Source organism: Haemaphysalis longicornis, unplaced genomic scaffold (assembly GCF_048455015.1).
Source record: "Haemaphysalis longicornis isolate Haplotype H1 unplaced genomic scaffold, Haemaphysalis longicornis Haplotype H1 scaffold_5, whole genome shotgun sequence".
Classification (NCBI taxonomy): Eukaryota; Metazoa; Arthropoda; class Arachnida; order Ixodida; family Ixodidae; genus Haemaphysalis; species Haemaphysalis longicornis.
This window is the reverse complement of record NW_027526385.1, coordinates 33,470,648-33,486,828: the sequence shown is the minus strand read 5'-3', so window position 1 is coordinate 33,486,828 and position 16,181 is coordinate 33,470,648. Positions and strand designations below refer to the sequence as shown.

Genomic DNA, 16,181 nt, shown 5'->3' with positions numbered 1-16,181 from the left:
TCACTAGCTCACTTAATACCACTCAACTTTCGAGTTAAATAAACCCACAAAAGCATCACCACAAAGTTCGCAGGCATCAGCAGTTAAGGAAGAAACTTTTACAATTTATCTTAGCTATAACGGCATCACCATTAAACATCGGTTGATTTAGGGAAAAGAAGGGAGAATAATGAAACGACTCTGCGCATATATTTGTGACGTTGTGAATGTATGATTTCTGAAGTTTTTATTACCCAATACGCAAAAAAGTTATTTTTCTTCGCAAAAATTTTGATGAACCCAGATGGTCCAGACAAATCTGCTCCCTAATGTGGGAACTTCTGGCCTTTACCTCTTAACAAATGATGGAGAATAGGAAATCTTCCATTGTAGCGAAAATTTCACAAAGCAGAGTTCATTGTAGCGGGGTTTTCAATATTTGTATACGGTAATAAGTAGCAGTTGTGTGTAAAAAATGCCCCTTTCCACTATACATACACATCAATAAAAAGACAATGCTCGAAACATGATGGCCTACGCTTGAGACAGAAGACGGTGGGTAGTGGTGGGGGGAAATACTTTGCACGAAAACGACAGCTTTAAGAGAAAACACTGCTCTTAAAACAACCTCTTTTAACTTTTAAGTAAACTCTCTGAAACTTGTCAGACTTGCTGCTTTCTTCCCACTGATTTCGAATATGCCATTAGTTTTTGAGTCAGTATATTAGTTCTCGAGATAATTAGAGATAATTAGTAATTTGTGGAGGGACAATAGAGAAAACAGTGTTAGTCATAAAACTGCAATCTTTATATTTTTCAATAGTACTATGAACCCTGGTAAATGCAATAAAAGAATCAGTTTTTTGATGCACCGATTGGAATTAATTTTGCAGCTTATTAAACTTTGGTGCTTGAAATTGGCATTCGAAATGGCTCCTTTTGCCATTGGTGCCACCAAAGTTTAATGAGCTGTACAATTAGTTCCAATCGGTGCATCAAAAAACTGCTTCTCTTATTGCATTCACCGGGGTTCACAGTATTGGAAAATATAAAGATTAGTTTTATGACCAACACTGTTTTGTCTATTGCTACTCCAAAAAGGACTAATTATATCTAATTATCTCGGGAACTAATTGACGAACTGAAAAAATAATGGCATATTTGAAGTCAGTGGTAAAAATGCAGCAAGACTGACAGGTTTCACAGAAATTACTTAAAAGTTGGAAGAAGTTGTTTTAGGAGCACTGTCCCCCCTTACCAGTTCAGTCATTTTGGAAGAGAACAAGCACAGGAGAGCATGAAGAGGATGAGAGATGTTAGTCCCAAGTCAGGTCAGAGGCAGCAGAAGGGCAGCGTCAAGAAGGCGCAAGCAGGTCCAAGGCGAAGAGAAAGTCTCGCAGAAAGGCAGGAAAGGCAGCGTGGCTCCCACATGCTTGCTTTTTGAACGTTTTTCCGTGGGAGCTCACTGGGAAGACCCGTGGCGAAGACGTCCATGGCAAGGTAGCCCCCGCAGAGCTCATTTTTGTCGGCCGGGCAGACCATGTCGCAGAACCGCGACGGAAGCGTGACGTTGGAAGCAGGCTCCGTCTTGCTGCAAAAGCACTCGGTGCCGTACTGAAGTCCGGCCCAGGGGAATCCGAGCCGCAGGCAGAGTCCGACGCAGTGCCGGCGGGAGTTGGAGCTCGTGCGCGAAGCCAGCCGCTCGAATAGTCGCGACCGCTTGTCGTCTCGAAAGCAGCCCAGGTGCTCTCCGACTACCCGGCCTGATTTAGACAGACCGTTTGGCCGGCAAGCCGAATGGCGTCAGACTTGATAGGCGTCTAGGGTTACGAACAAATTCGAATTTAACACAAACCTCTTTGAATTTGGTGGGAGGGTACGCTTGATAATCTTGAAGTAATCGCCCTATAAATTCCATTACTTTTAGTGCTGTTCTTGATGTATTTATTTGGCTAAATCTCTTGCGAAGAAATTCGCACAGGGGGGGGTTCAACCAATCACAAAAGGTCAGTTATAAATCCAATCCAATCCAAATGGAGTTGGTCAATACTAGCCGCAGAACTGGCCAGGAGGAGACTAAAACTAAAGAGGCCATGAGGGGAAAATGCAAGTTTGGTTCATTTGGAAGATTGCCTCGTTAGAATCATACTGACACCACTTTTAATGCAAACTTCACTCAAATAAGCTGTATAATGAGGAAAGCAGACAATAGGCATGCAACACCCTAGCTACTTTTCCGCACTGAACGTGTGGCGTATTATGGGCAGCTTTTGTTGCGATTGGCTGAGACCGACAAAATTGAACGCAAATTAAACAGGGATTATAAACTTGCAGAAGGAGCTATTTTCACTTGAATTATGCGCACATTCTTTTTATAGCAGTAAGGATGGTGAGGCAAATGATGAGAGTTATGAATGAACATGTAAATACAGTACCACCAGTGCACACTGCGCGACTATGCCGGCCATAGCTGCACAGCTATATGGCATGTTGGGCTTGTCTAAAACGACAGTGGCCAGCTGGCATAAGCGACGTTGTCTTACTTGACCATGTTTATCGAGCATACCGCAGGTTTCACGAAACGGTTACTATCGACCGTAACAAAACCAAGCCAGGTACAAATCTGGTCAAAAACAAAGCGAGTGTGGGCAGTGGTCTTTGAGTGGCATCATCACGCCATCTCGGAGGGTGGACGGTAAACAAGCCAACACAAGACGTTTTGCCATTCGCTGCAGCCTTAGTCAACATACTAACATTCCCTGAAAACAATCGCCGACATCACGAAACACACGATGCAGTGGGAGAATTAAAATTTTGGCTTAAATTGTTCAATTTCTCACTGAATAAACTATCATTTGCGACAGGAGAATATCTGGAAGCACTGTAGAACACCAAATTTTTCGAATAAAACAAACTCGTATTTTGTTTACGGCCCCTTTAAAGGACCCATGGAGATAAAACACGTTTGGTTTATTCAAAAGATTGCCTTGTTAAAATCATACTGACACCACTCCTAATGCAAACTTCACTCAAATAAGCTACATAATTAGGAAAAATGGAACGGCCATGCAATCCACCAGCTCATTTCCCACAACAGAACTTATGATGTCATATGTGCTAGCTCTGCAATTGGCTGAGGCCCGCAAAATCAAACGCAAATTAGGCAGGGCTGATAAGCTTGCCAAACGAGCTATTTGCGCTTACATTTGGGCCACATTCTTTGTACTATATAGTAGCAGTATGGCAGTAAGAACGGTGGGGTTAAACGGTGGAAGTTTCGAAAGTTTGCCGTAAAAATACAAGTACCAATGCGTACTGCTGTTGGCACTGCGCGCACTATGCTTGTTTTAGCTGCACAGCGCTGTGGCGCTTTGGGGTCGTCACAGACAACACTGGCTGATTGGTGTAAGCGACGGTGTCTTACTGACCATATTTGCCGAGCGAACACCATGTTTCACGAAATGATTATTTGCTACCTTAACAAAAACAGGCCAGGTACAAATATGGTCAAAAACAAAGCAAAGGCAGAAAATGGCCCAGCACAGTATGGTGGCACCATCTAGGTTGACAAATGGTAAACAAGGCTCCGCAGCACAGTAGGTTTAGCTTGAAGACCTGCTCGTGTGGTTTCATTGCAGACGTCATGAAACCATGCGATTCTGTGGGAGAACCAAATTTTTAACATAAACTGATTAATTTCTTAGTGAATAAAGCATCGTTTGCTTCCGGACAAGCGCTGGGCACACTACAAAACACAAAATCTGTTGAATAAAACAAACTCGTATTTTGTCTTCATGGCCACTTTGAGGAGCAACCCTTCCTACCACCGATACGATTAGCACAAGCCTACAATGCGTGCCAACCCTCTCCACCCTTTGCAAACACTTTTTTCACATGCTGCAAAGTGTTCCCCTTCCGTTTTACTCCAAAATGGTCTGTCTGGATACGTGTCTACATTAGGTATCTACGCTCGTTAAAACACATCGGAAGCTGAAACAAACCCAACATTAAAAGTCGATCTTGAACCCAATTACCAAAACCACAGACCCAAAAACACAGGGGTCGTGACCCTCACCTGGTGAGCCGTCACAAGAGCGCGGCAGTTCACTCGGGTACAGCATGCCACGTTTGACGAGGCACGTCACGTTGGCCAGTTCCCATTTGCACTCGGTCGTCGTCGCCCGCTGAATGGCCGAGACCGCATCCTTCTCGACGATGTCGCACTCGGGCTGAAACCCGAGCTGCGCCCAGTTGATGACTTCCGGTGATCCGTTAAGGTCGGACGGAACGGCAGCCCCGCCGCTGCGCCGAGACTCTCCGTGCCGATGTGCCCCATCGTCATCGTCATTGTTGTATTCGTCATCTGACTGCGCACTCTGTTCTCGACCGTTGCTGGCCTGTTGGAACAAGGAGGTGAAAAAGGGTGCGTTACGGTATTTATTCCATTATAAGGCGGTTACAATTATACAACAAGGGTACAGCTTGGAGAGTAAAAGAAATTGCCATATTGCCATTAACAAGTAAAAGCTCGTTAATTTGAGCTCGAAAGGAACCATAAAATTGCTCAAATTAAGCGGAGTTCGAATTAGCGGGCAGGCGCTAGAATAAATGGAAATCGCGCCACACTGCATGGGCAGAAGACAAACAAGCTACCTCTGGACTCGTTACCACAAATTAAGCGCTACTACACGTTTGTGCCAGGTGATTTCGTAAATACAAATGGCTTGCGACGAAGCACTGGCGCCAGTGGCGCGGTGCCCTCTTTAAAAGCAAAATAAGCTGTGACAGGAGCGTAGCGCGCGCGCCACGCTGTTGTTTTTCTGTTTCGTTGTTTTCCATCTCTAGTCATTTTGGTTTGGTTTAGATTTGCAAACACAGTGTAATCATTCTGGGCCGACTTCTTCTGTGAGGAGCGATGGAAACCAGGGGATCATAGTTCGAATTAACCGTTCTGGATACCGACGCGTTCGAATTGTCGGGAGTTTTCCCCCGTTGAAATATACAGGGATGTGCCAGGACAACCGCGTGAGTTCAGATTAACCGGAAGTTAGAATTAGCCGACTTTGAATTAACAAGCTTTTATTGTACTGAGTTTTGTATATAAGGCGGGTATGACTTTGAGACTACGGATTTTGTAAAAAAAACCTCGCCTTATATTCGAATAAATACGGTATATGCAGAATGTAACTTTACTACGGGGAAAGAGAACGATGCACTGTAATTAGACATGTGTCGTTCACAGTTGGCCGTTGATGTGACCAAACTTTTGATGAAGATACGGTTTCTTTTATTTATCGCTTGAATTTTTTATCGTATTGGTACGACAAACGTGCCCTGTGCAACGACAAAAGGAAAACGAATGGAAAGTTATTATTGTGGTTGTTTTGCAAAGTTTTAACCTAAACTATGCAATGCAGTTGCATTGTAAGTGCAAGAAAGTACAGGAAAAAAACTGTGCACAATAATGCAGAGTAGTCATGCTCACACATCTTGTCTTTCCCTACTTCTAGTGATATCTCTAAGTTATTTGGGCATATTTATATCAGCGGTATCATAAAAACTGCGGTGCACTGCTCTCTACTAACCTCATCCAGCTATGTGAAATGCATTTTAAGGACTAGACGAATAGCGAGCAAGGATACATAAACCGGAATGATGCACTTCAAAGATTTCGGTACTTTCAAACGAAACAACATAATCTATGAATTTACGAAGTATAATTACTACACTTCTTGTTAGTTAAAAACAGTCAAAACATTTGATTTCTGTAGAATTCAAAACATTTCAATAATCATGGTCATATTTCGCAGCGATTTTACCCCACAACAGCATTATAAGACGCAGGAAAGGCGTGGAAAACTAAACTGCCCACAACAACCTCGTGAGTGTTTCTAATGCACTGACGTCTTCATTTGTAATCAAACGCGCATTCAGTCTTTCTTGTTCAAAGGGGTCGTATTTATGCTTTGGCATTAGCTTTTTGCAACTACTCTTTCGGGGGACAGAAATAAACTGCGTTGTCCTGTCCCCTTCAAACTTGTATGATTTCTTGTTTACTGGAATCCATTCCCTTACGTGTTCCGTGCAGTTTCGGAAACGACTTTGTTATGTGAAGAAAGGGACCCCCAAGAAGTGTTTTCGACCTGTGAAGTGTCAGCCTCTGACGTCAGCCCGTATGTCCACAGCCTTGCGCGTTCACCCTCTAGCTCTCCGTTCTCAACGCCTCGTGTACTTCGGATGACATGTTGGGTCACCGGCTCACGAGAGGCGAAAGTGCTCAACGCGCTAAAACTGCTTTTTAACATGCTAGAACTGCTCTTTAACAGAAACAGGCAGCTGTAAAACGAAAGTCTAATTTTTTCTTTCGTTTCTTTTTTTCTTTTTTAGAGCTCTGAATCCTGCGCACGCACGCACGCACGCACGAGAGGTGCCATGGTCAGCGAAAAAAACTTTCCAAAACGCACGAGCTCGAACGAAGCGCGGAAAAGCCGCAGCACGCTCCAACGCACACAAACCACAGCTCGCGCACATTTCTTCTCTCACGAATTTGCACTGGTACGACCGTCACCTGGGAATCGGGTGTTCGGCCCCCGCCCGTACGGACCACGGGGAGGTGTCGGCTGTCCAATTCCGAGGACGGCGCCAGATAGAAGAGGTATCCGAGCACGATCTGGACCAGCAGGATGGCCACACCGACGACAAAGTACGGCACATGTCTGCGGCACCAGCGTTGACTGGTGACCACTCGCGACACTGCCATCCGAGTGCATTCGGGCCGTAGCAGTCCGGCCTACCGACGGATACGCCGTTACAAAGCGTCACCCGCCCTGCGGCAATCGCTTTGTCCGGAGACGTCGCACGGCGCGGTCGGGTACAATCCTTAATTACATCCGAGCTTTCTCCGCGAGCCCGACGGACGGGTTATCGAACCAGACGAAAAAAAAACCGCGCCGAGAGAGCTGGCGCACCCTACAAAGCTCCCCTCTCGTCCGGCGTGTTTGATGACTTCCATCGCTGAAGGGTGATTCACGACGCGTCCACGACCGCGGATCAAACGCCAAACAAATCGGCGCGACGTTGCCACCACAATAGCCGACGATCTGTCGATCACAGGGAGAGTATGTGGCGCGTTTGATTCGTTCGTGGAGAAACTTTCGCGTTTTGTTTTTTGTTTGTTTGATTATTTAGTCGATAACCGAGCTTGGATGTGTGCATTTCCGCGGCCGTGGAGCTCGTTTTTGTGCCCGGCGCTTCACGGCGCTGTATGCGGCAGCCCTTTTACGATGGGCTCGTCAAAGCTTAGAAGGCCGGATCCCGCAAAATCTTGTAAGGCCGTCTCTGAAAGCTGTTTTATGTCTAAACGAATAAAAGTGATGCCGTCCCTTCGGTTATCTTTACCACATAACACATGCGCTATGCAAAGAAGCCAAGCTTGAAATATTGATTAAAAACATTGCTTAAATCTGCAGAGGTCATAGTATCAGCAGGACATAAAATAAATTTCAGCGTATGGTGTACTTAAAACACAACAATTTATTTCGGTGGTTTCGAGCTCAAGTCACCTTACTTCAAGCAGTTCAAAATCGCGTGCCCCAAAAGCCATTAGAGCCGAGCAGCAGCCTACAAAGTATAAAACTAACAGAAATGTTTTAATATTCTAATTTAAAACAATTTCTGTATTACAGTAGAAAAATATCTAACAAACCAACATAAAATTCAGGTTATTGTTTTGTGTATTGAAATAGTGTGGTGTACAGCGCCCTCTACACGTACATCTGTCTTGGTTTGCAAGCTTCCTGCGTTATGGAAGCGAGGGTATCTCTCTTTTTCCGGTCGCCACCGTCCCTGGAGGTAATGTCCCTTGTTTGAACTTTTTCAATCTAATTCATCTGGTAATATTCTAGCCGTCTTAACTACTTAAAACGCGCTAGTTAAACATCTCAAAGTCTTCAGTTTCTTTTTCCGTCAATATTTTTGCGCGGGGCTGTCCCCTAAACTCGTGAAGACCGCGGACGTCTGCATCGAGCGCGAAGTATGGGCACGTCGTGACGTGCTCTCAGTGCCGGCTTGGTGGTCCCGTTTCTTACGCGGCGATCGCCTGCTTGTGCTTTTCCTTCCAGACAAAATGGTGCGCATGAACGTTTTGGCCGACGCTCTCAAGTCGATCAACAATGCCGAGAAGCGGGGCAAGAGGCAGGTCCTGATCCGGCCCTGCTCAAAAGTCATCATCAAATTCCTCACGGTCATGATGAAGCACGGTAAGTCCTTACGTCGCTTTCGCCAATATTGTTCCTTCTAAAATTGAGCTGACTAACGACATCGGGAGGTTGCCGTCGGTGTCATTTTAAGTTTGCGTCTTGCGGAGAGTGCGCTATTTTTGTCTGGTCAACCTCTCCGCTATTAACTAGTCAGTTTATGAACGTTTATATGGTAACTATTTGGACGATTTGCTGTTGCGTCACGGCTCTAGTGTCGTGGAACGAGCCGACCAACGGACCCTTAATCGCCAGACGTTGTGGTCGCCTATTTGTAGTAGGCATGAGAACTTCAAAACAATCGCTGTCTTCTAAGTGCACTAAAGCACGAACTAGCCTGTGTTCTTCATTTTTTCTTCGGCTCGTTGTAATAGTGTTACTCAAAATCCGGTGTTTGGCAAAATAGGAAACTATCTGTGGAGTCTGTGTAGTGTTACAGAAACCATTCGGTAGGAAGGTCGACGCGTGTTATCGTTTAAAGCTTTCACAGTAGTGTCTGTTCCGTTGTTGTTGCATCAGTTTGGCCAGTGGTACCAACAGTGTCTGATTTCACACCTCGCGAGGAAAAGGAAAACGGCAGCTTGTTGCAGGAACACGAAAACATGGGCATACTGGCATGTCTGTCCTCTACTGGTTGTTCAGATGGTTACCCGCTGCGACCAGATGCTGCCTTGAGAGAATTTTGAGGCTTCTTAACTTTCCAAGAAAAGGGAGCTGAAATTTCCCTCTAGTTGTGTGCGTTGTTGGCAGTGTTTGGAGGGTGATCGTGGGGCCGCCACTCGCAGGTTACATTGGGGAGTTCGAGATCGTGGACGACCACCGTTCGGGCAAGATTGTGGTGTTTCTGAATGGGCGGCTCAACAAGTGCGGCGTCATCAGCCCCCGCTTCGACGTCCAGCTCAAGGACACTGAGACGTGGATGCGCAACCTTCTGCCGTCCAGGCAGTTCGGGTGAGTGCGTGCGTCTTGCACTGGGAACGTTTGCGTGATGTCGGTTGCTCGCGCTGGTTCAAGAAGGCTCTAGACAGCCAGTGCCAGCATTGGGCATTGTCGTGGCATAGTTCTCGTTGCTTGTCCTATTTCGCCACGTGCACGCATCACGTCTGCGACAGTCCGCACTGCAAATGATTGGTACAGCTGAAATGAGCAAGCCTTGTCAGCCCAGTGGAGGTGTGGGTTCATATTGGTCATCGTTGCAGCCTTTTTCCCTTGTACGTCTATGCACAGACCAGCACATCAACTGCAGTAGACTGTTAAAGGGGCCCTGAACAGGGTTCCAAGGCTTGCGATTTTATGCGCCCAATCGCTGAAATACTATCCAAGGAGTGTCCTGCTGCAAAAAAATTCCCTAAAAGCGTTGAGTCTAAACAGAGTTATTGTTCATTAGAAAGGGCGAGCGGTAAGGCCTGCAGCTCTTATCCCTTCAATCGCGCCTCCAAAGCGCTGTGGAAGCTGTGATGTCACTGACCCAGGCACAAGACCACCTAGAGAAACGGGGCAAGATTTGAGATGCGCGCAGCCAGTGGTTCCGCTTGGCAATATGTCACGTTTAAGCAGTTGACGGAAATGCTTTGCTTACATCTGCCACTACAGCGCTGCCGCCGGGCCAGTCGGTGGTCGGACTGCATCGAACTGCTGTGCAGCCGTGCTCCCCGTGTCGGCACATCGGTTTTGCAATAGCGGAAATGAGCGGTTGAAGGCCAGGTAGGGGGGTCCCAAACACAACAGGCTCTCTCAAGACAGTGGTTGAAAATTGTCACCGTTGAGTAGCGGCCCGCTGGCGTTTCTGCACGTGGCGCTGTCGCGCCGAACAGGTCCCTTCGAGGTCAGCAGAAATGGCTTAGCATCGCCGTAGTTGTGTACTCACCGCTTTACGAAGCTACACCGACGGTCACCAGCGCAATCATTCACTGCTCTATCAGCCCCTCTCGTGCATTCATAAACCGACTTTCAGCAATAGTCCCGCTCTGGCGGGTGGTGACAAGTTTTAGCTGCTGTGGTGTGCACCGTATCGTGCATACGCCGCAGAGTGGGCCCCCTGTTGATTGTGAGGGCAGATGCCTGCTGCAGTCGCGCATGTAGCAACATTTTTGCCTCCAGAGACTCTCCGCATTTTTTAGCGTTATTCCTACCTTGTTAAACGACGCAGTATGTCTGCAAACTCAGCTAAGCTCGTGTGGATGGCGACGATCGACGTTCGTCCCCACTAATACCCCTGTCACACGGGCACTTTCAATCGCGGTTGAAGTGGATTGCGATCGAGTTTTCAAGCACGCTCGACACTGCCGCTGCTACACGGCCCGTTTCAATCGCGATCGGAAAGTTGCATCGGTTGCATTCGTGTACGCTAGATGGCGCTAACATTGTACTTGTGGCCGGCGTCTGGTAACTTCTCGCGGTTGTAGGTATACGTAACTATGTAAATGTTACCTCACGCTTATTTGGGTCAAGTTATTTGACACAATTTGTGGCATTAGTAGAAGTTTTCACCCTCTGTGCCATTACTGAGCGGGGACGAGAGTATCGCCGCTTTCGTTCGATCGCGCTTGGAAGCCTCGATCAAGCTTGAGAAACCAGGATTGAGTACGAGCGGGATCGAGCTCGATCGCGATTGAAACTGCCGTGTAGCATGCGTCCAATCCAGATTGAGCTCGATCCGGATCGACTCAATCGCGATTGAAAGTGCCGTGTGACTGGGGTATAAGATGCGCCGTGCCACTAGTCAGGACCGTGCCTGCGTTCCCCCTCACCACCAGCACCCTCTCCCCTTATTGGCGACAGCATTTAAAGGGGCCACCGATTGCGGTGCCCTACTCTTCAGTGCTTTTCATGCATCATAGAGCCTGCGTCAGAACGGGGCAGTATGGCGATGAGGATCGGTAGGCATCTTTGCGTGTTTGTGCGGCCCCTGCTTGACGCAGAGCTGTAATATTTGGTATACGTTGTCATGAAGGGGTACTCTGGAAATTGAAGTGGCGACCTTCGGAAGCCTATATAGGGCCCCTTTAAACTAACCACTCACACATCGTGGTGTCTCTGATTATCCCCACTGCAAATGATTTGTTCAGCTGAAACAAACGGGCCTTGTGACTTTTTTTTGCCAGTTCGCTTAGTTTGGTTGATCCCCACCATGCCCTTTCAAAGGTGCACATGGGTCTTTGGGGCCGAAGAATTGCCTAAAAACGAATCTTTTTCGGTATTAATTTTTTCTTGAGTTGAACAGTTTTTCTTCTGAAAATTCCACACCTGGAACAGTACCAGCTACTTATAAAAGCCATAGAGGCCAGATTTCATCAAAAAATAGCAATTTTCCCATAATTCCCCACTTTTTCGCCACGAGTGGTATCGCAATGATACAAAATTCTCAAGAGGTACATCACAGCATGCACTGTGAAGCTGAATGTTCAAATCGTCCAATAAGAGAAGTAGATTTTGCATTTTGGGTTTCAGTAGTTGTTTAATTAGCATTATTTCTAATTGGTTAGCAGTAGTAGTTCAAACCTAGAAGTTAGAATTGATGTAACATGTATGCGATTGCAAAGCAAAAAAAAACTGCTTCCCACATTTCATTCTCCGCAACTTCTGGTATCTATTCTTGCCTCGCTGGTAATCTTTTGTTGAATAGGTTTTTTTTTTTCTATTGTTCTCAAGAACAATCAGGGGAAAATTTTAAATAACTCTGAAACTAGCTACCTCACATAAAAACTAATTAGAAATTTGAAATAAGCTAGAAAAACTGAACAAGCCTGTGAAGTTTTGTCAAAATTGGTTGGAAATAAAAAAAAAAAACGTTTCTAATACCAGTGCCCCCTTAACGACCCATTGTGAGAAATAATTCGCCCAGAGTGGCCTCAGGCAGTCTGACTCTGATGCAGTACACATCAGCAGTAATGTTGTTGGTACAGTACTAAAACCAACTGACCAAATGGAACCAGCGGTACAACTGCAAGAGCACGTGGTTACTAGTGGACGTCACAAGCACAAACTCCCTGTGACTTGACGGGGGCAGTCTCAGAAAGTGGTCGGCAAATTGCCACCCTTCCATTGTTTTCTTTACTATCTAGCTTTAATCGTCTCTTCAGTCCTGTTAGAACTTGTTTCTCGTTACTAAGGTTCGAATGGCAGCACTTAGCTTAAAGGGGCGGTAAAGAAAAATTTCAACTTTTGTTTGTTTTAGACTGTTCTGTCCCAACAACAATTTCAATTTTATCGCGCACTTCAAACCAATTATCAAGATCTTCGGGAAGACAGATGAATTGGTGGCTTCCCAGCCAATTTTCTGTAGCATCCAAATAACATCGCAGTACCTTTTTTGTGCGATTGACAGTCTCCATCTGAAGCCACTGCAAAGGAGCTTGACGTAGGTTGTACCTCCGTTTGATCATACTACTTGCTACCGTGCAGTTTACATACTTGATAAGTGTTGTTAATGGTTTTCCGTATTGTAAGTCTTTCTCGCACTTTTTTTTTTTTTTCAGTTACAAAAAGTTTTTGTGGCTGGGTGATTTATTAGAGGCTAGGTCTTTTAAATTAATTCAGGTTGTGTTTTGTCTTCATGACCTCTTTGTACTGAAATGACTAAGCTATGCTCAAAATATATATATATATATATATATATATATATATATATATATATATATATATATATATATATATATATATACACACACACACACACACCGTAAAGTTCCGAGCAATTGCCCACACCCCTTTAGGGGTGAAATATTAAATTTACTAAAAGACCCCAAAGGTAACCCACCTCCCAAAAATGGTGGCTCTAGCACCGACGAGTGAACAAAGTAAGCGCGAGTCAACTATTCATGTGTTGATACGGTCACTTATTTGTCCTTGTCGCACTTGAGCCGACAGTTTGGCCATTTGCTATTTTTTTCTTGATATCTCCACAGTTTTGGTTGGCAGTGCGGCCACTTTTTTCTAGTTTCTTCTACATGACCTGAAAGATTGGCCGTCCTGTATTTTTCGCTTGATATCTCTGTGCTTTGGGGTGGGTGTTCTTTCTGAGCTTTACGGTAAATAGCTGTGGCACGGCGCTAATGTGAGAGTAACACACAGCGAGACAAGATGCACGCAAAAGGCACGGGGACCGTGTCATCGATGAGCTGCCTTGAACGGCAGCTCTTTCACTGGCTTGTGTCAAACTACAATGGGAGTAAGCTTGGGCGCTTGTGGCAATACTGCGGTGAATTATGGTATTCACCTTCTCGGAGTGATCTGTATGCTGCTAGTTATTTTCCGCACACTCTTGCCTCAGCAGTCATTGCCTCAAAATGTGGGAAAGGGGCGACATTTGGGAGTGCAGTGTGACGATGTACCACTCTTCTCTTCTCTTCTTTCCCCTGTGCAGCTACATCGTCCTGACCACGTCTGGTGGAATCATGGACCACGAGGAGGCCAGGCGGAAACATCTGGGAGGCAAAATACTGGGATTCTTCTTCTGAGAGTAAAATAAGGCTTGGCACACAACCGTCACCCCTGTGTCCTCTCTCTCTCTCTCTCTCTCTCTCTTAGCTGCTGCCAAACGACTGACCGAAAAGGGTGGCTGCAATAGCACTTGTTTTCTGGTTGTTGTTTTGCCAGATTAATACCCGTGCCGCACATACACGAAAAATGACATTTGGGTAGGCCATGCTACACACGAAAGCTCAAAAGGCATGAAATGTGTTAGGCATGATGGGGATAATGACCAAATAGAGAAATGCAGTCATATTATAGAATTTCTTAACGTAGATAAAAACGTCATGGTAGAAGGGTTGAAAATGTTTTTTTTTTTTTTTTTTTTGAAAGAAAACGTAATAAGAAGGTGTTTTCTAAGAAATGGTGCGAGCCATTTCTAGAAGTGGCTTCAGCAGCTGCCAGTGGTAGCGAAGTTCGAAAAAATTCAAGACGACGAGTAGGATGCCGTTCTGCCTTTTGCCGCTGTTTTAGTGAACTTCATCTTTCTCACAACTTTGCCACCAAGAGCGCGCAAAAAAAGTCTTATTTTGAAGTTCAGCCACATTTCTGTGTCAACACTCCAGTGCTGAGAGTTTCATTGGTACATTTGGTGCCCATGGCACTCAAGATTTAGGGTGTTTGTGAAGGTGAATGATTTGTGCCCAACTCCTTAAAACAAAAAATGACAGTAGAGGGCATGGCATTAGATTTTTTGCATGTAGCAGCGAATTAACTCTTTCGTTACGGTGGAAAAGCGGCCGATTTTAGGTCCTTCCACAAAAACGTTTTTTTTCTCTTGAGCTACTGGACACACGTAGCCTTGCTATGCATGAAATTGTAGCTTATAGATTGGTCTTCCAAACACAAAGCAGCAGTTTTGTTAAAGGTACAATTACTTACAGTTTATTCGTCAAGTAATCAGAAAAAATCCCCCAAGAAAAGTATACGAAAAACACAAATCGGCACTTTTACCAAGACTAAAAATTATTTCAGGTATTTTAAGATATACAAATTGTTCCTACGTTCCTTGGCTATGATTCAATATATAAATCAACAGTGTACACCAAGTTTTGGATTTTTGAGGGCCCGTCAACCTAGCGCAACTGAAGGCTGTGCCACGCCGCGAGGGCACTCAAGGGTGAGTGAGTCTCTGTAAAATGTGCATCCAAGTGCCGCACTTACCCGATTCTAACGCGCACTTTTTTTCCGAAAAAATAGGTCGAGAAATTGCATGCGCGTTAGAATCGGATACGAAACCGAAACAGCGGAAATTTCCTCCCACCCATCGCCATCACCATGTCAAGATGGCGCCAAAGCTTTTAGCAACGATTTTTCGGACGCAGGAAGCATAGGTGCCTAGGCTTTTCTATCGGCGTTCACACAAATCGTCAAATCGTTCCACTTGCGCGCTTGATAACAGCAATGGCAGCAGCGGCTCTCACGCGTTCGAAACGAGAGGTCGGCTGAAGCGTGCGCCTCTGGAGAAGCTCGCGGGATGGGCGTGTGAGGCGTGGGCCACGATCCCTTTGACCATGGTTGAACGTTGTTTCAGAAGTGTGGCATCGCGAACGTGCTTGACGGCACCGAGGACGAGATGTTGTGGTCAGCGGAAAGCGACGAGGAGTGAGATGAGTGAGAATACTTCGGGAAATAAATCACCCGTTTCTCTCGCATTCGTTTTTCTTGCTCACACAGTTCCGTGCGCGTTACAATCGGAGATGCAAGTTTTTTCGGTTTTTTATCAGAAAAATCGGGTGCGCGTTAGAATCGGGTAATTACGGTATACTCTTTTGTGTTCTCGCACAAAATCCTTATCACTTCGGTGGTAAAAAACGAAAAAAAAATCGAGCGCTCTCGACAAGCGTCGCACCTGAACGCTGCACCACTAATCTGACACGAGCGCCAGGTTATCTTGAAGGTGATAGCGCGATATGGCGCGGTGCATTTGGCAAAATATCCTGGCCGTACATTGTCGAGACCCTAAACACCAAATCAAAACCGCAGTCGTCAGATAAGCGCGTTTTGTTTATAAATACAGCGCGGAGTTACAACGAAATTACCTGCCAGTGCTTGTTGAAGTGCGAAGCACCTGAACCGGAGCTTCGTCGTCCTAACTAAAATCTCAAGATCCCACATCATTGCTTGACCCCTCACTGCTGCTGGAATCAGAAAAATCGACAGCAGGAGCTGCCGAAGTGCTTGGTACAGCAGTCCGACTGTGCGGAGCGCGGCGCGAACCCGACGCCATTTTTCCTCCTCCTCCCCTCCCCCTTCGGTTCAAATTTCTCTTGCTACGCCGCCACCACACGAGACACATAAACAAATGAAACCGAAATTGAAAAAGAAGTTGCCAATGAACACACCAGATGGCGATAGTTGCCTGTGGAGCGCGGGTTTCAGATTTTGCGGGAGATTTAAAATCATCGGACGCCGGCTTCCGATTGCCTATGGCGCCGTCGTGAAAGAGTTAATGGCATTAAAACTTCAAGCATT

At 45.8% G+C, this 16,181-nt stretch overlaps 2 protein-coding genes across 3 annotated transcripts in view; one reads left to right on the top strand and one right to left on the bottom strand.

Annotated features, from left to right (window-relative positions):
* The window catches only part of Oxt (Xylosyltransferase oxt), a 35,862-nt gene extending 28,631 nt beyond the window's left edge, over positions 1-7,231 (bottom strand). Inside the window, exons 1-3 of one of the 2 annotated variants that reach the window (XM_077670099.1) lie at positions 6,548-7,229; positions 4,055-4,376; positions 1,446-1,742 (exon numbers count right to left, since the gene is read on the bottom strand). In XM_077670099.1, the coding sequence (XP_077526225.1) occupies positions 1,446-1,742; positions 4,055-4,376; positions 6,548-6,739 (811 nt within the window). In that variant the 5' untranslated portion in view covers positions 6,740-7,229. Of the gene's footprint in view, positions 1-1,445; positions 1,743-4,054; positions 4,377-6,547 lie in introns of both variants that reach the window. The other variant, XM_077670101.1, reaches the window with a different exon arrangement.
* A 442-nt stretch (positions 7,232-7,673) lies between these two features.
* Positions 7,674-13,718, top strand: LOC144138044 (small ribosomal subunit protein uS8). Its single transcript, XM_077670102.1, has 4 exons — positions 7,674-7,830; positions 8,100-8,237; positions 9,020-9,185; positions 13,600-13,718. The coding sequence occupies exons 2-4, from the start codon at positions 8,105-8,107 to the stop codon at positions 13,691-13,693; spliced, it is 393 nt and encodes a 130-aa protein (XP_077526228.1). The 5' UTR covers positions 7,674-7,830; positions 8,100-8,104; the 3' UTR covers positions 13,694-13,718.
* The last annotated feature ends 2,463 nt before the right edge of the window (positions 13,719-16,181 follow it).

Excerpts from the sequence above, each read along its gene's own strand:
- LOC144138044 (XM_077670102.1), top strand. The coding sequence starts at position 8,105 with ATGGTGCGCATGAACGTTTTGGCCGACGCTCTCAAGTCGATCAACAAT. Across the intron at positions 8,238-9,019 it reads CACGGTCATGATGAAGCACG|GTTACATTGGGGAGTTCGAG; the intron begins GTAAGTCCTTAC and ends CGCCACTCGCAG. Across the intron at positions 9,186-13,599 it reads CTGCCGTCCAGGCAGTTCGG|CTACATCGTCCTGACCACGT; the intron begins GTGAGTGCGTGC and ends TCCCCTGTGCAG.